Below are 25,214 nucleotides of genomic sequence, written 5' to 3' on the forward strand. Positions count from 1 at the left end.
TGTGAAGCCATGAGGCTTTGAATTTTCATACTTTATCTTGTCATTAAACAATTACTAATCTTAATCAATTGGAAGGTAAACAATGAATATTAATAGGTATTAACTTGGCTTTTGTCTGCCTGTTCAACTTCCAACTGCCAGCATGGAAGCTGTACATCCTGATCAGGCTTGAGCTGGAAATATCATATTTATACATTAAAGGAAACTTCTTTGTGGAAATATTAAGCTAAGTGAGTTTTAAAGAGTTCTGAAAGTCTGATTCTTCCAAAGGTCTTTAAAATGTCTTGTAATTGTCTCCAAAGACCTGTTCTCTATTCGTCTTCCCTTTTGAAGTTTTGTCATTTTGGCAGCCTTGCACAATCCCAGAAGGAACAGAAAAAAATATTCCTACTCAGGCTTCTCCTGCTGTTTTTCCAGGTTGACACTTCTGAAGACTTATTATCATAGTTATACGCTCTCTTCCAGAAGAATTCCTAAGGTATCTCCCCCATCCAACCTTCCTAGTATATGCATTATCTAAAAATACAGCACTATCTACCAGATTATGTTAAATTCATGAGGAATGGCACAATCCCAGAAGATGTACTCATTTCTGAAGGAACCCTAATGTGAGTTAAAGCATTGCTCTGATTCTTCTTGAAAGTTGAGGTCTTTCAGCTCACTAGCACCTGATCCCTTGGTAGCTCCCTGTTGCTACCACCACCTGGCTGATTGCAAGAAGGAAGTATTCCCTTTTTGCTAACATTGCTTCTACTAAGACACCTCCCACGTTCTCTTTCACAGTGAGAGGGCTTCCTGTGCCACCCGTTTCTTAACCTCCACTGTGTCAAACCCACACAGGCAATACCCAATTCAGAATTCAAAGACCTTCTTACACAGAAAATACAACTGAAAAAAGAGCAGAGAATAGCTAGAAAAATCAAGAGTAGAACCAAGATGATTACTTATTAAGATTATATTAGTTGCTTAACTGTTTTTTTACTATAGAATATTTCAAGTTCTTTTGAAAAAAGCGGATATGCCACTGTATAAAAACATTGCACACTTTCATATGCAGCTCTGACCAGCTCATTTTCAGTAATGAGACAGGTCTTTAAAAGGGTTTATGCCACAAATCACCAGATTCTGTGGATTAATTTTGAGGAAGCACGATTACATAGTTGGCTATACTAATATACTCTTCCCTTAGCCTCCGCTGCAGAAAGGATTCCGGCCTAGATAGACCCACGATGATGATTCTATGATTCTATTCTATGATCTGATCTAGCTCAGCCATTCCTTCGTACATCCTACAAGTTCAACTTGGTCAAAGAAATCTGTTTAAAAAAATAAAACAGTAAAGCTGTATTTTATACAACTAGTCCAACCTTTACAACCAAGACATGCATTTATTTTTAGACAAAATCACATTTCGAATTATGTCCTCCTAAACTGAGGAATGAAAATTACTGCCAAAATACAATGCTCCAGTAGGGGTAGACACAGTCGTAAAATAAATCAAGACATTTCAGTTATCAGGATTGAAAAACCTGATGCAATACAGTGGTTTCTTGCTCTCCTACACGCTAGGACGCATACCCAAATATTTATCATTTCAGTGTTTGTACATGGTTTGAACAGCATGATTCATTCATCTGTGTGATTATTTTTCAACTTCCAACAGAGCAAACTGAGAATCTGAAAAAGTGCTTAAGAACAGCAAATTAGAAGGAACAAATTATAGTGACTAACAAATAGAAAAATGCACAAATACTGTTTGAAAACCTGAGACTTTCAAAATTCCATTGGACTAGTTAAGATAGATGTTAATATGCATTTTAATTTCTGTAATAGCAGAAAGATACAGAATACAACCAGCAACTACAAACTTACTTGGATCTTTGAATTTTTTATGTTTGTTTTCATTCTGACCAGCTTTTGCCATTAAACTTTACAATTCAAAGTGACCAAAAATCTACACTAAATTAGAATTAGTATCTCAAAAGAACCAGTAGATGGCAATAAAAAGATCTGTGATAAACCTTGATTTTGGAAATAAACACAGTCCATATTAATGTACAACTAGCAAAACTGTAATTTTTTTTACCTCGTTGATATGGTCCCAGGACTCTGGTTCAGCAGCAAGCATTTTATAAGATTTTATAAAGACAAATCCATAAATGTTCCTCCCATCCGAATGCTTAAAACTCTCACTGAGGTGAGGAAAAAAACCCACCTTGAGAACAATCTGTTCCCTTGTTACTCAGAAGAATAACTTACCTAAAATATTTGATAACTTTATATTCAAACTAAACCTCCAGTTTCAAAAATCTTTTGCAGAATTTTGAGTTCATTATTATTCATAAAACATAGCCAAACACTAAAGAATCTTTGTTAAGTCTTTATACTACAGTAACCTTTAGAAACTTCCACTAAGTGTTATACCAATGCTACTCAGCATCTTTTGATAATTTTTGCCAGGGTTTCAGCTTGAAATTGAAATATCAAACAATATTTATGGCTCACAATTGCAAATCTAGAAATAAACTGAATTGCAGTGGCTTACCTGTCTAGCACAGAACACAAAAACAAAATTACTATTTAATGAAAACAGATACTTAAGATTTTTAAAAGAGGAATTCTAGATGTGATTTCTTATATATATGTTCACAGCTGAGGCAGAGGCATTCTTAAACAGAAACGATGTTAATTGAAATCACCAGTGGCTTGGATTAACCTCTTTTAACATTCAGAATCAGCAATGCTGCAGAATTATTTTATATATGTATACATCAATGAACCAAATAATTACACAATTTACATAAAGTGTATTTTTTCATTTATCTTTCTGTATTTTCATCACGAGCGCGAGCACAGATAGGTCTTGGTTAGCATAAGTTTTACTAAAATAAAATACCTGCTGAATAAGGTTGCTAAGTATTTTCTTAAAAAAGAACAGTAAAGCTGTCAGTAAGGTTTGTACCTTACTATGAAACATTTCAGGAAGAGCCTTATGTAGAACTTTCTATTTCATACCTGTTCATTATAGCTAAATAATCAGTTATTTTTTCCCTATATATTTAACTTAAGTCAAATCAAAGTATTAGATAGAAATTTAAAGTATGCATCAAATACCTACTAGTAAATACTCCTTACATTTATACTTAAAAACTGACAAACTAATCAGGTTACACATGAAGTAGCAGTATTCCAACCAAAACATATAAATGAAGCACCTTCATGTAGTATATATGCATGCATATCTGCATGCATATCAGTATGGAAAAACCATACTGACACAGAAAAGAATCAGCACTCAGAAAGACAAATACCTGGAGGCTGCTGCCAAAAAAAAATAATCAGTAGTAAGAAACTTAAAGAGTTGCACAATTGCTTCCAGAAATGATTGCAATGATTTTCTCTGATTAAAGAGAAAATAGATGGAAGACTAAGAAATACACACTGCAACTGGCAGAAAGATACAAGGAGACAAGCACACATGAAAAGCACTCCTTGTTTTTTTAGGAGTGGCACTGGCAACTTGGAAAAACACAGATACGGAAAACACAAAAGTGGCCTATTGAAGGGTCACCAAGATTATGGGGTTGAAGAACCTGACATACAAAAAAAAGGTCTGAAGGAACCAGGTTTTCTCCACCTAGAAAAGAGAAGGCTGAGGAAGGTGGGGAGGATCTAATTACACTCTTTCAATGCCTAATGGGTAGTTTAGAGAAGACAAGACAAAGTGCCCTCTTCACGAGGTACACGGTGAAAGTACAGGAGGCCACGGGCCACAAGTTGCTTCAAGGAAATTTTGTCTTTCTTTGCCACGAGAGCAATTAACAATGGGATAGGTTGCCCAGGGAAGTGGTGGACTTTGCCTCACTGGAATTATTCAAGCGTTAGCTTAAGCTTGACAAGGTCCTGGATAACCCAATCTAGGGTCCTGCTTTCAGCAGAAGGTTGGACCAAATAATCTTCAGAGGTCCCTTCCAACCCAGACTATTCTATGATCATAAGAAAAAAACAGTTCTTTGCCACGAGAGCAATTAACAATGGGATAGGTTGCCCAGGGAAGTGGTGGACTTTGCCTCACTGGAATTATTCAAGCGTTAGCTTAAGCTTGACAAGGTCCTGGATAACCCAATCTAGGGTCCTGCTTTCAGCAGAAGGTTGGACCAAATAATCTTCAGAGGTCCCTTCCAACCCAGACTATTCTATGATTTGGCATGTGAAACACTGCAGCTACTGCATTTTAAAGTAGTACCTGTCACAAACACAGAAATTATTTAGCAAAAAATCACTTTATGTACAGCTTTTACTTGAACTTTGCACTGTTACAACTCCATTAGTGTCAATGGATTTATACATGTGTAGAAGCTGATGCCGCCTATTTTTCTCTTTTTTTTTTCCTTATTTCTTTACTATGTAAAGTTGGCCGATATGCAAGTGTACTTTGCATATCTCCTAAACCCCAAACTCCTCTTGAGCTCCACACAAATAAAGCTGTTTGCTCCACACATGCAGAACATCGTACCAGGCAGAACCAGGCCTCAGTTGCACCCCGCTGCAATGCCAGTCATGTACCTCATTGCTAAAGTATATGCCAACTAGTACTGGTTTTTAAAAAAGAAAGAAAGAAACCCCCAGCTTTATCAGGAATAGATAGCAATGAAATCTGTTGCAAAATGTTTAAGGATTTTTTTAAAGAAAATAAAGTGAAAATACTTTAATTTTGACGTAACAAGCCACCTAAGATTGCTTTTCCTCAGGAAGTGGATTCAAAAGGCCTTCACCTGCACTTAGGACGCAATGCTTACTAATTTCCAAGTTTATGTAGAAATTAAAGTATGATGAACCAAACAATAAATATACCTGCTCATCTACTAGAATCCAAACTGCTCGGGTCTGGTAGTGTCTCCCAGGTTCTTTGGCACATTATTTCAGAAACAACTCTCAAGTTTGCTGCTGAGCTGACCGAGTGTTGAGGCCACTACATTAAGAGCGCTCAGAAGAAGCTTGAAGAGTTTCTATTGTACAGCAGGAGGCCTTTGGCGAAGAAGTACGCTTAATTAAAAATGGAACATTAGCGAAAAGCCAAAGTACCAAGCAAACTCTCAACTGCTCTGATTTTGGATCAGCTATCACTTTTAAACATAACACCACTAACTTTTCAGCTTTGTTAACAAGCTATGATTCCTGCTTTCTAGCCTTTGATAAACGGACTGTCAGTTCCTCCTCACCCAGTAAAAACAAAGCTTAAGAACGGGTTACTTCCCATATTCCAGTGCATACCTCTTACAGAACTAACTTTTAAATACATATATGTATTTTTATGAAGCTCATGAAGATCTATTTTATGTCCTTATGAGGACTCCAAGAAATCAAATCCACACAGCTCAAATGTTTATTAAGCCATGTTTACTACAAATATGCTAGTCGTGTACTTACGCGAAGGTCCTCATTTTCATCTATAGCACAGCTGATTACATTCTTCCCAAAATCATATTTGCAGACTCTAAGGTCAGATTTAATACTACAGCTATCAAGAGTGCCCTTCATTATTACTTAGCATTTCCAAGCTAATCACCAAATGCCTCGATGTGACGTAAAACATCCAGGCCAAGTACACCTCTGCATAATACACTGGAGTGCTGGATACACAACGAGTTCCTTTTAGAGATTAGGATACATTCATGTTAAGCTGTATTTTACAGCCATTGCTTCAAAACACCCCCAAATCATGTACTGTTTAAAAAATTTAAAAGTAAAATCACCACTAAGAGTTGCACATACAACTGATTTCTTGGACTCATCTTTCAGAGTAGTCCTGAAACTGATTTAACTTGCATTCTTCAAATTTATAAAAGTCTAAATAAAAAAGAAATAGTCACTAGGAACAAAGAAAAACAAACAAACAAACAAAAAGCACTGCAGAATTAAAGTTACACCTTATTTTAACCCACTCCTCCAACTATTCATCAAATTTCTTCAGAGAAATTTCCTCAGTTTGTTCAAATCAGGGTAAGCAGTCAGAGGTGAGCTGGAGCAGCTTCACACAAGCACAGATGCTTGCTTGGAACACCCTGTGGTTCATACCAGAAGTATGTGTCTATGGTAGAGCTTAAAGAACTAAAGACACTATGGGATATAACTATTTTAAAATTATGTTAATAAGGGCTTATTGTTTCCTGTTTTAAGGACATTCATCTACTTCTTTGTTTGAAAACTGCACTTGCTGCACTCAGTCAGCATCCATCCATAAGAAAAAGAAGGGAGCTTCATGATTCTGCTCCTGGTTCAAATCATGTTGCCATGGAAGCAGATGTTGGATTGATGAAAATAGGTCAACTGTTCAAAAAAAAGATCATTGTTTTAATGCTTAAAAAATACTATTAAATTATATTATTTAAATGCTTATCATTATTTATTATGAAATGCTCAATATATAATTCTATTTAATTAGCATTTACTTTGTTGACACAATACATGTTCCCACCAAAGGCATAGAGAGCAGTAGAGCTGTTAATGAAAAAAAAAATACATTATTTTGCATGAATCTGCAAGGGCTGGGTACAGAATGCTGGCAAGAATACCACACACAGTTCTTTATTACATCCGTACTGAGTGATGTCAAATGACACCATACAAACATATTTCCATTTGAAGATTACTGGTATTATTTTTAAAAAGCACTCACGTTTTGGGAGAAAAAAAAAAAAATCCTAAAACTGTTAATACCTGTGCTTGGCTTTGGTAAGACCAGCGCTTTTTTGTTGCATCAAACAGATATATAAATATTCAACTGGAGTCTTACTTACTTAAACCTGATAAAAATAGTTAATAGTAGCTAAGATTTAAGTAGGTTATCCCATCAATTGAACATGTGAAAGCATACATAGCCTACTAAAAGAAATTTCCTGTGTTCCTTAACATTTTCACACTGCCTGATGTTCGCAGCGTCGCATAAACACACCATAAAATTCTCATCTCCTCCTGCAACAAACACCAGAAAGTAAAATAACTCACCTCTATCATGTGTTTTTGAATTTCACTGGGTGATTTAAAATGCACTTTTGTCAACAGACTGACCCATCTGACAGAATTTTTTCCTACCTTGATACTGATGTATTTCAGATGGACCAAGTTTGTCCTAAAGGTTTAGTGTGATCTATTATGTTTCTGAAATGTTCTTTACAACTGAAACACACAGTTTAATTAATAATAAATATAGTAAAGGTGCACAGGAATACTGCCAATACATGAGATTTGTATTCCTCCCCTAGTTTATGGATTTTCCTGTAGATGAAGCAATACTTACAGGAGAAAAGACTCAACGGTGTGAAGTCTCACAAATTCAATCCAGCACAAACCTACAGCACTACTGTGTGTCTTCCATATATAGTTGCTTCTGCCCTGCTCCCTTTCACCAGTGAACTGGGTCAGACAGCCTCTCCTAGATCAGTTCCCTAATCTGATTCATCATGCACCAGATAAAAGAAAGTGCCACTGTAACAGATAAAACGGGAATAAATACCAGGAAGCAAAGGCAAAAATAACCCCATCTCTTTAAGCTGCCATAAATCCATACTGCTGCTGTTCGTAGTCCCACAGCACCTAGTAATCCTCCCTTCTGTCTACCTTTTGTAGTCAACATTTTAACCTGAAATATGTACAACATAACTTCTGACAAAAAACCATGCATTTCTGCAACTGAGAACATATTTAACTGTCAACACAATGGAAGCAGTCCTCAACAGAAGGGAAAATCATGTTTGTTGTGTTCATTTTTCATACAGTTTTTGAAATAAAATTTATATATAAAATGCGTTTCACTTTGGAGAACTCCTTTGGACCCCAGAAACTTCATACCTTGTGTTACAAGACTCCTTGCAAGATCACACGACCTGAGCTACTGACTCTTTAAAAAAAAACAAACAAACCCAACCAAAAAAAAACCTTAAACAAAACCAAAACCACACTCATGAAGTTGTTAAATATTGTTTAAAATGTACTGAAAGACTGTCCCTCTGGAGACTGCAAAAATCTTAAATTCCATTTGGAATTGCTTATAAATTTTGCCTTTCCTTCCCTCTGTAGTAATTTACTTTTCTCTTCAAACATTTTTCCCCTTTATTTTCTTCATCTCCCAAATCTGCGTTTGCAGATAATTTGAGATACACTGTTAAAATGGAATTCCAAAAGCAACGTAATTACTATGATGCATTTCCTGTCACCTAAGGATTGCGTAGAAGCAGAACTTAAATTTAGAGAGAAAAATATTGGTATTTTCTTATGGCTTACCGAGAAACAGAGGCCTGCCTAGAGACAATGTAGCCAGATTCACATTAAAACAGATAAGATGGGAATAAATACCCAGGAAGCAAAGGCAAAAGTAGCTCCATCTCTTTAAGTTGCCATAAATCCGTACTGCTTACATTCAGTCATATAGTTTTCATAATACAATCTCTCTGGATATGTTGTAAAATAATGAACTACAGTATTACATTTAAATCGCCAATTAGTTTTATATTAAAATACCTAACTGAGGTTAATGCAAATATTCACACACATGTAATAAAAGAATCCATCCGGCTGGCTGTAGACTCAGACTTCAGTAAACCAGTTGACACTCTGCAAACCTTAAGGCTAGGAAAATAAAACTCAAAGCAAGCTCATAATTCATTGCAAAAACAAAGTACGTGCTCCTGCTGCACCTCTGTAAATTGATGCAACGTAACAACTACACATAGACAACCCAGACTTTTTGCCTCAAGAAAAGTAAACTCCTAAAAGCTAATATAGCATAATGTTGAAAGTCAAGGCAATGCAATACAAGACAGCTCTGAAACAAAGATACAAAGATACAGTCTCAGTTATGATGTAAGATACCTATAATCATCCCTCCTTGCCTGAAAAAGAATGGGACTCAAGTGTTTAGTACACAGAATTAGGAAAAGATGAAACCCAAATGGTGTTGCAATCACTAGTATTCATCATTGTTTCAGATAAGGCTTAGAAGAAACATCCATAAAGATTACGTAGGAGGTCTTAACAATATATGCCAGGGTCACAAACCAAGCAGAGAAACAGCCAGTTCACAAAAATATGGTTATTCTGCTTCTTGAAACAGCACTATTAAATTCTTGAAATACATGAAGCAATAAATACACAGTACCTTGGAAATGTATGGAAAAGTACAGCAGAAACATTCATAGTAAATGAAAACACGGAGGAAAAAAGAAAGAAAGAAATCAAAAAGCAAGACTTTGAAACACTTCTTTGGTAAGGAAATCTTAATTTCCTCTTAATAAGTGGAGGGAAAAAAATCTACTTCCTGGTATTGTCTCCACTGTTGTTCATGTTGCTTGCTACAAAACCACATGCACTGTCTGAAGGCAGACTTACCTCCACCAAAGCCACAGTCAGAATAAGGTCCGTTTTCGAGTCTGCAAAAAGGCCATTCACTTGTGGAGACATTCCAATCAGTATGCAATTAGTGACCACCGATATGACACTCATAGTTTCAAAAGCCAGCTGAAATAAAACACAAATATATTTACAGTTATGACTATTATCTCTAACTTACCAGTCCTCAAATTGCTCTGGACAATACCTCTCTCTTTGCTAAATCCTCCATTATTTTAACTTTTTATTTTCCTTCATCTTTTGAATTCTATAACATAAGTCTTCTTTGACAAGCAGTCCAGACTTCATCAGCTTCAACAACAGGCAAGACCACAACAAGGTCTGCAATACCACAAAGACCATCTGGCAACCCTGATTTTTTCTCTAATTTGATTTCTCTCTCTGTGTGTAAGAAAGTTTGCTGTGAAGAAGTTAAACACTATTCTTTCATGATTCTGCAGTGCAGTAAAGACCTTAAGAAGTTATTTACAGACCACTAACATCCTAGATGTAGATAGTGCCAGGTCAGCTCCTGAAAAATTCGGAATACTCCTAAAGCAAAAAAGTGGACAGGAAAGCAGCCTTATCCCTGCTATCTTCTTAATTTATAATCTGAACACATAAAAGATTATGCACTCATTTACAGTTGAACTCCTGAACATAAATTTCTTTCAGGATAAAGTGAAAAAATGCAAAACTCTGAGAGGAACTAACAGCCCCAACACTCTGTTTTTAGAGGTTTTGTCTGAATGTTAAGTAATAGGAAAAGGTAAGGATGGTTCAGAATGCCTTTCTTAAATCACCACCAGTAACACAAGCTGAAATTTGTTGAAAGAAAGATCTACATTTAAACACATGGAGTTGCACAAGTCTGAGAACCTCTTGCCTACAGAGCTCCCACAAAATGCCAGAAAGTATTACTACAGTGCGACTTTTGCAATATAATGGTTACTTATTCCACGATCCTTTCTGGAATGAGAAAGGCTGACATTGGATTGTAGCAATTGTCAAAATGAATTAGCAGAAGTAACCTTCTCCTTGACACCAAGCTGGTGACTCAGCTCACCTGATAAAATAATTCCAGTATTCTTTTAACAGAAATGTCTCAGCGAATGCTCTAACCTCCCACATGAAACAGATAACTAAATTTTTAAGTCATTATTTTTAATTCACAAAGCAAATGCATTTCCACTATTAGTTAAAAGCCTACACTATAAAAAACCCCCACACAACTGTACAATTAGTGTTATGTTTTTTCAGCCTACTCCCTAGATTGAAACAAACTATTCTAGCAAAACCAAATGCTATTAATATACCTGCAGCTGCGCTTGGGACTTATAACCACAGCTTCATTTAACTGGTGGTCCTACCACTGGTCAGTGCAGCTACGTCACCAAGATGTTGGCAGCACAGAAAATGCATCAGATGTTAAAATGCAATCAGATTATAATTTGCACATTTTACTGATTTCATATTAAAAGACTTATCCTATAATTCCACTACATTAATACCTATGTACATGTCTAATGAACACTGCTCAGAATACTTGGCTTGCATGTTTTTACAGTATGTTTCATTCAAGGTTTCCTGATTGCATCTCCCATTTGTTTCATTTGTTACCAACATTCACAACCCCTCCAAAGTAACACACTCCACTAGCTTACTGTGCCCTTTATCTTCAAAATATAACATTAGAAAAGCTATTAAATAAAACTAGAATATGGATCATCCCCTAGAAGTTTCCTCCAACTAATTCACACTCCTCATCAGGCCACTGCTATTACAGAATGCTAAAGTCTGCGGATGTGACTTAATAGCCTTCTTTCTCCAAAGGTTTGGAGGAGTTTTACAGGGCTAATTTTGGTCAGAATTGTCTCACTGATGCAGCACAGGCAGCAGGCTCCAAACTAGCTGGTGCTATGAGCACATGCACGAACAACTGAGGACAGAAAATCCTTAAGCCAGTAGTACCATCATGAAATTGTATAGATAGACTACAATGTTCAGGTTAAGCAGAAATATCCAGCTCCTGCTCACAGATCCAGGTTACTTTAAAATTCATCAGCTTGAGTACCAATAATCACAAGGGCACACAGCCAAACATGGTTTAGGAATCCAAGTACTTACCTACCGTTCTTCCCTTTTCTTTTTTTTTTTTTGGAAACCCTTGTGACCTCCACGCTGCTGAGATTGCATCAGATGTTACCATTTCTAAAATATATTGGTTGTAAAGAGTATCTGGCAGTACCTGGCAGCTTTGCTTCACTGCAGTTGCAACACCACTACAATACACACATACACTCACAAGGACTAAAGGAAGGATTTGTTTTCTTTTCAAAGGCAACTGAAAGACATGGTCAAAAACCCTACAAAAAAACACTACAGTGGGATAGACAGTATCCTAAGGAATTGAAGAGAACAAAGTACCTTTTAAACTAAACTAAAAGTGGCTGATGGGTTAAACACACAGCTTAAATATGTTTGTTGAAATCTCTTTTAAAACAAATTAATAGAAAGAGACACAAAATTTACCTGCCAAACACCAATATTTGCTGTGGGTTCTGCGAATGGCCGCTTGTAAACTCTACACATCTTTAAGGCATCAGAATATATCTCTGTGATGTTGTTTAACACTGCAAAGACAGCTGCCAGTGGATAAACACAGGAGAAAAGACTCACATAACCAAACTGTAAGAACAACTCCAGGTAATCATCAAAAGTACCCTGAAAAACAGAACGAAAATAAGAACAACTTTAACCACAAAAAAATACATGAAGAAACACAGAATTAACAACACAGTTGCAAACACACTTCTTCATCCCAACTCAGTGGTTTAGCAATGACTGGTGGTAGAAACAACAACAACAAAAAAATACAACTAGTTATTTTGGAATTATTCAAAACTTCTTCATAAGGGGAAGCCAAAGTTTTTCCTTTCACCTAATGCATTTTCTGTAACAGTCATGTTTCTTATCCTTCTTACGTGAAATAATTGTATAAACACATTAATCCCATTCAAGTTCCTGACTACCTCAGCGAAACAGTTACAGAAGGCACAGTGGGGGATAGTAAAACAGCATCATGCATTTAAACTAGCAGAACCTACTCCTAAGAGCATTGTGACACGAAAAGTCCTAGTATTTCAGACCGTCTACAAAAGACCTGACCAGAAAGACAGGTTGGTAGATGGACAACTCTTTTCTGGTATTTCTGTTTGTTTATTTCAAAACAGGTAAGTACAAATTAGTGGCCCGATTGGAGGCTGAAATGACAGAATGCAGCACCAGCATCTGAAAGGAACAATTAATGCAAACAAAAAGCCCCATTTTGGCCAATGTGCAACACATCTATCACCTGATCTTTAAACTAAGAACCTGGGTACTTAGACACTGATTAAGTATTCACATGGAGGTTATTATGCATATTTGCATAACTACTACTTGGTAGTATTAATAATAGTTTTCTATGGTTGCACCAGTTATTTATGGAAGCGAAGAACAAAACCAACTCATTTTTAAAGGAAAGGTGTTTGCTGAACAAAGGATGGTGAACTAGCAGGAAGAAGTTAAACCGGGATCTAGCTATATTGTATTCGCTAAGACCCACACATTTTCCGCCTCTCAAAAATGAGATATTAAAAGTACAGACTTGACAGTAACTGAGATTATTACAAGAACCACACAAAATTGGTTTTGGCTCCATACATCAGACACGTGGTTCTCTAATCTTTTTTGCTGGTTATAGCTGTTAAACTGACTGCCTCTCCAGCACTTAGTGCTTTTTTCCTAGCTAACAGAGAGAGGCAGTAGAATCCTGCAAGCTCAGAAATCAACATGGGGTTACCATTAGCTGCATTCTTCACTTCAGCTCATTTTTAAGTTGTGTAGTACAGCTAGGTCTGACAAACTGATCTGTAGACCAGACCCTGAGAAGCTGTCTAACTTTTAAAACCACTGAGATTTTTTTCCAGAGAAATGTTATGTACAAACTCCAAATTTTAGTAAGGTGGGATATTTATGCAGGATCACTCACTGGAGTTGCAGTCACATATCTGTCCCTGCTATCACTTTCTCAGACAAATGTTGCAGGCAGGGAGCATGGCAGAGCAACGCTTCCCTTTGTTCTCCTCCTTCTGGTAACTGCACAGTATTCCCACTACTTCCTCACACCTTTCTTCTCATTTCCTTGTCCAGTACCTATTGACTTTTAGAACAGCAGAGTATGAAAAGAAAAGGAGTATTTATTTTTCTCCTACTCAAGTTATGACACTTTGCGCAGGAAGAGAGGACTCTGATAGGATGTCAAAGAAATTTCAAAGTATGCCATTGTCAGCCAGAAAAGCAGCACATAAATTATAGTATCAAGGAAACAGAATCAGCAAAGAAATTCAGGGATAAAGTGAATTAGAGAGAAGTAGAATCATAAAAAAATATTTAAAAATGACTGCAGGATGTTTTTACATCTTAACTGGGTTAAGAGCTGGAGATCTGAAGTGAGAAGGAAAGAGGACAAAAAAAAAAAAAAGATAATTCAATGTTAAAGAGTTAAGTGAAGGAAGGAAAAGAGAAGAGCCTGAAACAACGAATTCTGTCAAGATTCCTGCTAAACTCCTCAGTTACTAAACATAGTCCAATGCTTCCCCCTTGTGACAGATTTAATTTTAGAAATACTCTTGCCTGCTGACAGCTCATTGCTTACAAACAAATCAGTGATCTAATACTGTGTATTCACAAGCACAGCACAACTTAAATCTTTAGACTGAAAATAACATTAAGGCCTCGAGTACACAGTACCTTGAGGCTAGCGGTGGCCACCTCCAAGGCAAAGTTGGAACTCTACAATTGACTTGTTGAGTCCCTGCAGAAAGTTATTCAGGGCAGAATGGTACAACAGGTGCAGATACATTTGATCTAGCTCTGCACAAGAAGCACTGGGCAATGTGACTCAAAGACACCACGCTGGCTTCCTGTGTGTCAGCTGAGAATCAGCACTGAGCTCAGCCCCAAGAGGCAGAGCTTATTTGGTAAGGCACAGCAGCGCCTGGTGCCAACACACAGCTTTCGGGGCTGTGCAGGTCTGTCTGCAGGCACGGGGCTGGACTGTGCTCATTTACTAGACACTAACTTGGGAATTTCTGCTGTGTTCTCTACTGTAAGGTAGCCATGCTCTCTAAATCTCTCTCTCATATAAAATGTGAGAAACACCAACCTTCCCAGAGGAATGCAAGTGTTAACATTTGTATAGTTTTTCAATTGCAAAGGTAGTATTCCTGTTTCCTCTTCCCTTTTCATGGCACTTGACACAGGAAGAGAGGAATCTGATACGGTACTGATATCAAATTTCAAACTTTTTTTACATAAAAGGTACACTATCTACATATAATTCTTATTCTGTGAAAGTATAAATCATACAGTATTGAGCCTTTTGTGACTATGCTTGCAGCATCTGATCAAGGAAGTTACCAGCCAGTCTGTAAGGCCTTAACATACACACTAATGTCTACTTTGTCAATTCCTTTAGAACTGCAATTACACAAACATTTCTTCCAGTGATATGGGGTTAGGTAGATCCAGATTCAGCTGTTCATTCCTACCCCTTTGTGCTGATGCAACTGGGATCCTGCACTGTACCAGTTCCTTGATCCACTGCACCATATCACTGTACAAACATTACCAGCAAAATTAATGCAGCTGGAAAAAAGCTGCTAGACCAAACAGCCAGGAATATTTCAGGTTGCACCGGCTGATGTCTCTGTCAACTACAGCCCAGAAAACTTTTAACTCTTTTGCAGTAGTAATACATACAACATAGGTGCCCATTTCTTTCTCCAGGTTGACTTGTTCCACCAATGACAGGTCCGTATCTGTTTTCAGAGAACACATGCGTTTCTTCATCCTCTTCTTGTGTCTCTTTTGGAGCCAGTAAGGAAGCAAAGATTCGGCAAACTGATTTAGGATCTGCGAAGTTATCAGCAAAGTGGCCAAGCTCTTAAGTTTAAAAAAAAAATAAATAAAAAGAAAGAAAAGATAGGACAAAAAAAGTTTAATAGATCTGTGATAAACCTATGATCATTTCCAATTTTGTATGTTCTAGTAATACCATAAGTTGTGATACTATGGCAAAAGAAGGCCAGGCTAACAAAACTAGCAGTAGCATATGAAAGTACAGCTGCTCGAGTACCCATTCTTTGCTATGTGCTGAAAAGGACAAAGTAAGAGTTATATATCTAAATATTTTGTGGATCTGGTTGTATCTTGGAGACAGGACACAAAGTCCAACGAAGGGTAAAGATACACACTTAACCTATACCAACACCAATAACAGAGCTAACCAATGAACTTTTTTCTATTTTTTTTTCTTCTTGTTTTTTACCTTAAAATATAGGAAATGTTATGAATGTCATGTCTGGTATAGATATGTCAAGTGTTTTGCTAGAGATCTCTTTAGAGGAGCAGAGTTCTTAAGCTCAGTTTCTTGTTCTTTTGTTCATTATTTTTAGAGCAAAAATATTTTCCTTATACTTGATTTTCATGCGTTTGAGTTCAAAAGATGTTAACAACAGAAAGCTGATTTCAAATACCAACAACAAATTATTTTTGATTTTATTTATTCTCAGCTCCTCATTGCAGTCAGAAGTTTAATCATTCTCTTATCCTCAAGAGTTTCTCATTAAAAACATTACAGAGAAAATCATTTTCTAATATAAAGGGAAAGAAGGAGGAAATGAAAATTTTCCGGCCTCATCTGTGTGAGAGAGCTACCAATTTATTTGAAAACAGTTCCTCATTGATACAGAAAGAAAGAAAGAATTGCTCTACATTACTGTTATGAATCTGCAATTGTGGAGGAAGTGAAATATGGAAGCTGGATTTGTAAGAAAATATTAACTTGACAATGAATATATTTCATATATATTTTAGAAAAACAATTAAAAACTGAAGTGCTATTTCAATCAATTTTTTATTTTCCCAGATTCATCAATATTCTTAAGATGTTCTTGAAACTCACCTGCCTCAAAAGCTTCATATCAAATAGCACAAAGGCAATGTAGAAGAGAGATGCAAAACAATTTAAGAAGTTGAACTGCAATTAAAAATACTTGTTATTAGCACTCAAGCAAAAGTTCAAATGCAGAATATTATCTAACTTAACAGTTACCTTGACTAAATAGCTTCCATGCAGATGTAAACTATTAAAATTTTCTTTAACATTTTTAAAACTTAGGTCAGAAAAACATAATTTTCAATATTCCTCCTGCTCAGATTTTTGTTCGATGAGCTTTTCCTAAAGCATGGCACGCAAAGAAACATGGACAATAAAAACACATCAACTTCTACTTAATTTTCATCTTTTGGCAGTTTCCCCACAGGTAATGCAATAAAAGGGAATGTTTGCTTGGGATTTTTTCCCCAAACAAATACTTAATCCAAATATATGCATTGGATGACATATCTCTCTCAACACATACAACCTGATGTATGTTCCTTGATACATGTTAGTTGAGCTTTATGTTGAATCACTTCAAGAGGTTTTGCAACCAAGAGAAATATTCCCTGCTTCTAAAATGAGACATAATCACAGTATTGTACCTGAAAAAATCATAAGCCAGCTCTGAAGCAGGAGAGAACTTTTCCTACTTGCTATCAGTGCTGGAGCTCATGGATGACATAGATAATAACGAGGAGTGCAGAGACTCACTCATAGGTTGAAAGTGAAACTTGAGGGGGGTTACATTTGACATTTTATATATTTTTAAATTATTTTATATAAATTTCCTATAGCGAAAAAGAGTGCCATTTTTTCAGAAAGGCAGGCCCTAAACTATAAATGATACATACAAGAGTTTTAGTTCTAGAGGTTACCAATAACAAGGATAACAAGCAGATTTAAAAAAGTAATAAAATAGCATGCTGAGTTGGGGGTGGGCAGGGGAAGGGAACTCTGGAATAAAATTGAATGACCTCTTCAAAAAGGAAACAAGAATATTAAGTCTCAAAATAAGTTAATCTTTACAACTGCTTTTACTGAACATCTTCTATGGAAATTCAAAATTCACGGTACTCTTCCTTAGAATCAGTGTTGCAAATGGATATGCACCTAAAAGAGCAATGAAACTTATACACACACAAACACAAAAGCTAGTTGTTCAGAGCCAGAAGGCAAGACAAATCAGGACTACAAACTGCATAGGAGCAGCCTGATGGACGTGTATTTCCAGCCTCCCCTGACTGGTTGTCTGAATGTTAGTACAGATGGAAGTTAATACATGAACTTTTTAAGATACAGCTTTACCATAAAATCTTGCAAAAAGTGAAAGACATTCACTTCCCAGTTAATCCAGAAGTTGAATTCATTAGGAGTGAATTCAGCTTCTTCCCAGTTGAAGACAGGACCACATCAATTAACAGGACCACATCAACTAACATAAAGATAGGACCACATCAACTAACATAAAGAAAACCTTAAATCTACAGAATCCTAATGAAAGAACAAATCAATACAAATAATAAGCCAACTCTCCACTATAAAAAGAGGCATCCAGAACAGTCTAGCAGTTACTGCAACCACAACAGAAATCCTGTTTACTCTGATATTTGTGCTAGTATTTGGCCTTGAAAAAAACTGAAGGTCAGTGAGCTAATGGTAGGAAAGAACTAATAAAACACATGACAAGTTCTCTTTTTAAATCATCTTAAAATCTGCTTATACTACATACTTACCACCAAAACCTTCAGAATTAAATGATTCTGATATGAAGATTCCAGTCTGTGATTTTCTAAAATACCAACAAAATTATTAATCAGTAAACAGCAGAAGCACTTATCATATAATGAACATTGCTCTACAAAGAGTAAACAGACACTTTTCCTCCACCTAAAAATTGCTTAAATAATAGCTTATGGGGAATAGTTCCTCAACATTTACAGCAAAAATAATTTATCCTGTACCATTAAAGCTAACCTGTAAAGCTAATCTGATGCACCATATCGACATGTATATTTTTGGCTACAACTCCAGTATTTGTTCTACTGCAAAGGTTTTTCCTTTTACATCTTTCTTTCTCAGACGAGCTGTTTAATAACTGAAAAAACATCCATCATTCTTAACACTTAATAAAGTGTGTCTCATTATTGACTTTTTTTTGGCTGAAAAAAAATGCAAAACCAATTGGAATACATCATGAAAAATAGTAACACCAGACGATTCAAAACCAGTAAACGCTCACAGAAATATCCCTATCCATCTCCAAGGAATATAAATCAGACGCTAAGGTCTAACGCAAGGCTAGAATACATAAAGTTCACATTATCGATTCTAAAATGAAGATTTTCAGTTCATTCAAGATAAAACTGTCAGAAGCTGAGGTTTGAGGAAGACTGGTAACTAAAGCAGGAGGAAAGGGAAGTGAATGGGAGATTTCCTATTTCTTTTTGCTATTTAGTCAGATTGTACCTTTCAGGCCCTGGCTAAGCAGTACCTGAATGAGGAGGCAGCACAGTAGCATCAGCTGTGTCAACAAGGCTGAAAGGAGAGACCATCACCTACAGACCATGCTCAGGAGAGAACAGCAGAGTTCTACTCTGACAGAGTGTCAAGTTGGGCCTGGCATATGAAAAACGCACTCAGGGGACTGAATGCAATTTTTACTTTCAGCTTTCACTAAGCAATCGGTTCCGGTGATAAATGGGTGCAAGAGGAGTGCTTAAAAATAGCCCTATGGTTTGCCAGTTTAGCTGTTTAAATCAGACCTTAGCTGAAATCGTGTCAGGTGGGAGGGGAGGCAGGACAGCCAGATGAGCTCTTCATCCTACCCACAGCAGCATAAACACGTTGGATAGCAGAGAAAAGGCACAAGCTGTCAGTGTACTGCAGTACACAAATACTGCTGTTGCTGAATATGAAACATCAGCTTAAAACCAAGAAAGTCTGGCTTAAAAAAAACCAAACACACGTTACCTGCTAAAGACATTTTAGTCTACCTGATCAACTCAACTGGGCATTTTGCATAAAGGCTTTTTCTTGCAGTATAGTGGGGGAAAAAAAAAATCAACACAAAAACCTAGACAAGAATTTAAGAGTTGAAACCTAGACAAGAATTTAAAAGTCATAAAAAAAAAAAATCAACACAAAAACAAAACAGGCAGTTGAAACCTAGACAAGAATTTAAAAGTCATTATTTAAATAAAATCCTTGAATAGTCATAAACAAATCAAGAAATGGCTTGCTTTTGCTACTGCTGCTGTCAAGTTTAATTTGCTGAGCAAATCATTTTGGCATGCATAACCAATCCCCAGTTCAACACCTCTTTTCATTCTCTCTTCTGCATCAATCTCCTTTTTGCTCAATCTTTCTTAGGTTCATTTTCTGTGCCTCCAGCTTTAGTAACCTGGATTCTGTCATAGAATTGTAGAGTTGTTTGGGTCAGCCTGTAAATTTATGCCTTATTGAGCTCTTAACACAAAACTCTTAACTTCCCATTAGCTTCATCTATTAACTTTGTCTGAAATTGACTGCATGTCTGTAGGAGTGCAAAAATTAAAAAAAAAAAAACCAACACTAACGTTTCACTATCCTTATGTTACAAAATGTAAGGTCCAATCTGTTATGCAAGTCACACACACAGGGAAAACAAGACAATCTATTTTAACATTCCTCCTCTTCTGAGAGTGCCCAGAGGAAAATATTTTGATAGGGATATGGAACCTCTGTCTTTGGTGTATATATATAGCATACACAAACACTCTCACATGGCATGTAGTTAATGTTTTTCGATTTTGTTACATATCTCAGTGCCTCTGTTCTCTGCACAGATATATCAGCAGACTAAGACATATTCAGCAAATCTAAATTCACCAAATTCAGGTTGTGGATGCCAACTACCAGGACAGTCCCTCCTGCCATCCACCTCTGAGCTCCCATCCTCGTGATCTCACCTCGCCACTTGGGCCAGCACTATGGCTGATCCAGCCAAAGAAAGAGCTAAATCAGGGAAGAAGGACTTCTGCACCAAAGGCAGAGAGAGGCCGAGGAGGAAGGTATCACCCCTTTTGATGTCATGCTAGACTCAGAACAAATTAAACCAAACGTGAAATTGATCTCAGAACACTCAAAATAAATGTAAGAAGTTAAAATGGCCATCTCTTTTACCCCACAGTAAAAACATACTTCAGGAAACTTCTTTAGCATTCTATTGAACAAGAACTCCCAGTAACATATTCTATAAAGAAACAAATTCTAAACATCTGGTATTCTAACTTTAAGGAAGAATAAACAACTTACCCCATGACGTTAAGAATTCAGCAGCATACCGATAGATGCGGTTCATGATTTCAATCACAACAGCATATATGATACTGGGCACAAACAGCATCAAGCTGCTGAAGTTGGACTCATTCGCTTCGTGATAGTCCAAAGCCCACTGTTCCAAATCAAAGTAAATCATCATCACGTACAGTGAGAAGTAGAGGCAAAGGCACACAAATGGTAAGGACACCAGATAAATCCGGATCTGTCTCTTAATACTTGAGTACACTGGTTCTTCTCTCCCCGTGACAGGATTGATGCCCAGGACACCATGGAAGCCTGGTCTTGGTTCTTCAAACTGTCGTTTCATCAACAGCGTCCCCCAACGGTACGTCATGAGTGCGCAAATCCGCTTCCAAACTTCCAGTATCACAGTGGACCAGAGCAGGTTGAACGTAGCAAACATCACGTATTTGTCATAGTCTTCCCATGCAAACACGTAATAAGGAATCCCAATGACAGCCATTGGAACCAAAGCAAATGTGAAGTATTCTAAGAAGCCAAAGTAGAGAGCAATGGTTTCGCCAAAGTAGCAGCGTATCTCATCTGCAGAGAAAATGAATTAAGGAATCAATTAAGACTACACTTAACATAGGTGTCGGTATAATATCGAACTTGATTTTACAAGAATCCCTTGACTCAAAGGTATTTTTCCTAAATAATCCAATGAATATTATTGTTTTTTTGTTCCTGCTTCTCCCATGTTCCAAAAACTCAGGTAGTTATTTGAATTTTTTTGATGTTCTATTTATATACATATAAAAATACATACATACATTCAGATGGCAGGGAAGTCAAATATCTCAATACTTAGCAAATTAACATCAGATACCCAGAAGGAAAAAACCCCAGAACACTAGCATTTGTGAGAATTGAATCTACCAATTAATGGCTAAGATGGCACAGACAACATCTGGTTTAAAACCAAACTTTAACAGTGAGTGACATTTAACTTCTGAAGCTTCTTACTGGTATATATACACCTGGGAAACAAATTTGTTTCAGCCTGCTCAGGGCCAAAAAGGCCTAGTTGTGCTTTGCCAGCCTTCAAGGAACTAAAGGAATAGATGGAAAGGTATACTCAAATCTTAAATCCTAAGCATGCTCGATAGCACACCCAGGCCAAGACGCTCCCTTCAGCCATATTTGTACAACGCTTACCTTCCACACCACAGTTTCACTTCTACAGAGGCTAAATGCTGAAGCAGAAGTTAGGAAGGACACTTGGTCTTCTCACACAAACGGAAGAGAAGACTTCTCTAGAAGAAACCCTGCACTTTATTTTTAGTGGAATAAGAGTTCACATACCTAAAGGTTGATAGCCAACTTTGACCCGGCCATACCAGCTGTGACGGAGCTTTTTCAACTCTTCTCTATCATGCAGTGGGAAAATCTGAACCAAAATACCACTGGTCAATAATCTTCTCACTAGGAAAAAGGAAGAAAAAAAAAAAAAAAAAAAAAAAAAAAAAAGAAAGAAAGAGAAAAAGATACTTAGTACTCCTTCAAAAGACAGTGAAGTTGATAAAAGCAAAAAGGCTACATTATGTACTTAGCAAGCCTAAAGTTACTATGAAATAAATCTAGCGTTTAAAAAACAAATAAAATGTCATGTTAGTTGAAAATTATCCATTATAGAAAGCAGTTCTACCTATTCCTACAAAGACTGTGCTACCCACTAGAAGAGAAAAAGTAACTTTTTTACACCTATGGACTATTCCATAGGCTTGCAACATAACCAGCTGCAGCCTGAATATCAAAAAGGGCTACAGATCAGAACTGAAATGCCATTTGGAGCTTTGTGGGGAAAGGTCTGGCTCTTACATGTGAGCAAAGAAAGGCATAACGAATCAAATTGACATAGCAAAAACAAAACACTAAACTGAAGAGCCATCGTTGTATTAATTATGGGAAAGATACTAAAAACATTCTTGGATGATCAACCAATACTAATTCATAAATTACAACACATCTTCATTGCTAACAAACAAAATATTCCAGAATTTGCATTTAGCAATATTACCCATGTTGATAAACAATTAACAAACTGCTCCAGAAGTTACAATCATAGAAATATTAAAAAAGAAAATAAATTCAAAAACAGGAGAGCAGAGCCAGTAGAAGTTGTGTGATAGTTTTTTACCATTTCCCATTGGCATCTACTTGACATAACTAGAAAAATATCTTAGCTATACAAAAAATTACCAGTGTAAACTCATCTGACATCTACATTTATTTACATTTCTTGAACCACTTGACATGCACAGAGCTGCTTCTTCAATGACCAACACTAATGAATAAAGACGCTGTTTTTATAAGGACATACAAATATTAAAAGATAAACTCTAAGAAACTCTAAGCATCTCTGACAATGAACTAGTTCCAACTACCATATAAGTAGCTCTTCTTGCTTCTTTCTCCTATGAAAAGAACTCTAGAAGCAAAGAGGAGGATAAATGAAATCAAACTACTGAAATAAAAATTACTTCATATTTTGAATTTTATAGCTCTGGAACACTGTTATTCATTCCAATATTTTTATACAGAGACAATCCAATTAAGTAATCTTTTAAAACCAAATATTTTTAGTACTAATTATAAAAACAATGGGTAACATCAATATAAATAAAAATTATCCAGCTGAAAAAAAAACAACAAAAAAACCCTATGAGGCCAGAGTCTCAGCCCCACAGAAAGACTTCGGTTGGACAACCTTCTGGAAGTTATTTGGTCAAAGCAGGTCCAGCTTAAACCAGGCTGCTCCAGGCCTTGTCTAGTCAAGATCTAAAAGTCTCCCACGACAGAGTTACCAGAGTCTCTCTAAAACCCTGTTCCAATGTTTCACTACCATCAGAGTGAAAAGCATTTTCTTATTATCTATTCAGAATTTCTCTTGTTGCAACTGTGCATCCGTCACCTCTAATTCTATCACTGTGGAGTGGTGAGAGAAAAAATTGATTAAAAATAGCGGGACTTAACCAAAGGATTTCTCTTCATTGCAGGAAAATTAAGGGTTTTTTCACCATGAACGCTATCATATATCAACACAGTTACAGGCAAACTATGTAGCTTACCAATTGATTTTCCTGGATACAGCTTTGCCTGAGGATATCCGGGGATCATTTTTTCTTCTTTAGCTCTTAAATTTTCGAGTTCATGCTTGATGATATACTGACATTCTGCCATTGTAAGGAAATTGTGATTGTCATCTAAAACCAAAAAGAAAGTAGTATGAAATTGTGCAGCATAGGAAGACAACCCTGGCAGCAAATAGCTATCAAAAATGACCAGAATCAGGAAAAAAGTAGTAATAATTATGTGACAACTACTACCAACCAACATCCATTAGCAAAAACCTCCACTTTTTAAAATAAACGTCTTGGGAAGAAGTTTTCTCTAACTGCATTTCTGACCCCTTGGGTGAAATTAGAAAACAAATCAAGAGACAAAGACACCCCTAAAGTACTAATTGCTGGAGGCTGGATTAATACACCAGCAAGCGTACTCTTCTTTTGTTGAAAGACCCTTACTTAGGCACCCACTATTTGCTGATCTCAGAATCTCCATACCCCTTTCTGCCATACAGTTCCTGAAGTATTTTCATAACAAAAACCAGTAAGATGTCAGGAAAAATCTCCTTTTCAGTAAGCATTTCACACAAATATCACTGCATCTTGCTCTTTATTGCCCATACAGCATAACGATAAGCCAGTTGAGACAATTAGTTCTGATAAAAATATAGAAATAAGGTAAAACAGTAAGAAACCTTTCAAAAAATCCCAAATTTTGAAGAGCTACAGCAACAAAGCTATTGTCAACTCCATCAATTTATCATCAAGGAAATAGAGTCTGACAAAATGACCAATTGAACAAATCTCTAATACAACGAATAAGAATATAGTATCAATTAAACCAGGGAATTAGAAATATTAGTAAGACAACACAGGCTGTGGGGTTTCTTTTGTAGATGACACATTTCTCATCTCATCATGCCCAAATTCCACCGAATGGCTCTATAGCATTATTTATTAATTATTATTCTTATTTAATTACTTAATTCAGCTTGATGTGTAGTTGTAATAGAAAGCAGGAAGCAGAAATACTTTCTCCAGTTCTCGAAACTGGCTCACAGATATTAATAAGAAATTAAATTGCTCTAATTATAAGATAGTAGCCTCGAAACTGGCTCACAGATATTAATAAGAAATTAAATTGCTATGTTAATTCATAACATTGATTGTTAATCATGCACTCATGTTTATCAACTATTTTTTCTTGTCATATTTTCAACAAAAAACTTTCATACTAATAACAAATTATTTGGAGCACACAAAAGCATAAAGAAAAACACAAGCAAAAAGTGGAAAACATGTGGGGGAAAAAAAATAAATTAATTTCACCATATGATCTGAATTTCCAGAGGCAAAAAAAGAGTGGTTTTTTCCTAGCTTGTTCTTCTGATTTCTGTTTACTGTTACTGTTCCAAGGAATAGAAAGACTGTGAAAGATCTAGCAGTGTAAT

At 36.4% G+C, this 25,214-nt stretch overlaps 1 protein-coding gene across 2 annotated transcripts in view; it reads right to left on the bottom strand.

Moving 5' to 3' along the window:
• Positions 1-25,214, bottom strand: part of ANO10 (anoctamin 10) — a 128,827-nt gene that overhangs the window by 98,720 nt on the left and 4,893 nt on the right. For both annotated transcript variants that reach the window (XM_014937937.1, XM_014937938.1), the window contains exons 4-11: positions 23,767-23,901; positions 22,001-22,120; positions 20,669-21,238; positions 18,109-18,164; positions 16,397-16,471; positions 15,193-15,375; positions 11,920-12,111; positions 9,388-9,516 (exon numbers count right to left, since the gene is read on the bottom strand). In XM_014937937.1, the coding sequence (XP_014793423.1) occupies positions 9,388-9,516; positions 11,920-12,111; positions 15,193-15,375; positions 16,397-16,471; positions 18,109-18,164; positions 20,669-21,238; positions 22,001-22,120; positions 23,767-23,901 (1,460 nt within the window). The remainder of the gene's footprint in view (positions 1-9,387; positions 9,517-11,919; positions 12,112-15,192; positions 15,376-16,396; positions 16,472-18,108; positions 18,165-20,668; positions 21,239-22,000; positions 22,121-23,766; positions 23,902-25,214) is intronic.

Source organism: Calidris pugnax, unplaced genomic scaffold, assembly GCF_001431845.1.
Source record: "Calidris pugnax isolate Ruff unplaced genomic scaffold, ASM143184v1 scaffold11, whole genome shotgun sequence".
Lineage (NCBI taxonomy): Eukaryota > Metazoa > Chordata > Aves > Charadriiformes > Scolopacidae > Calidris > Calidris pugnax.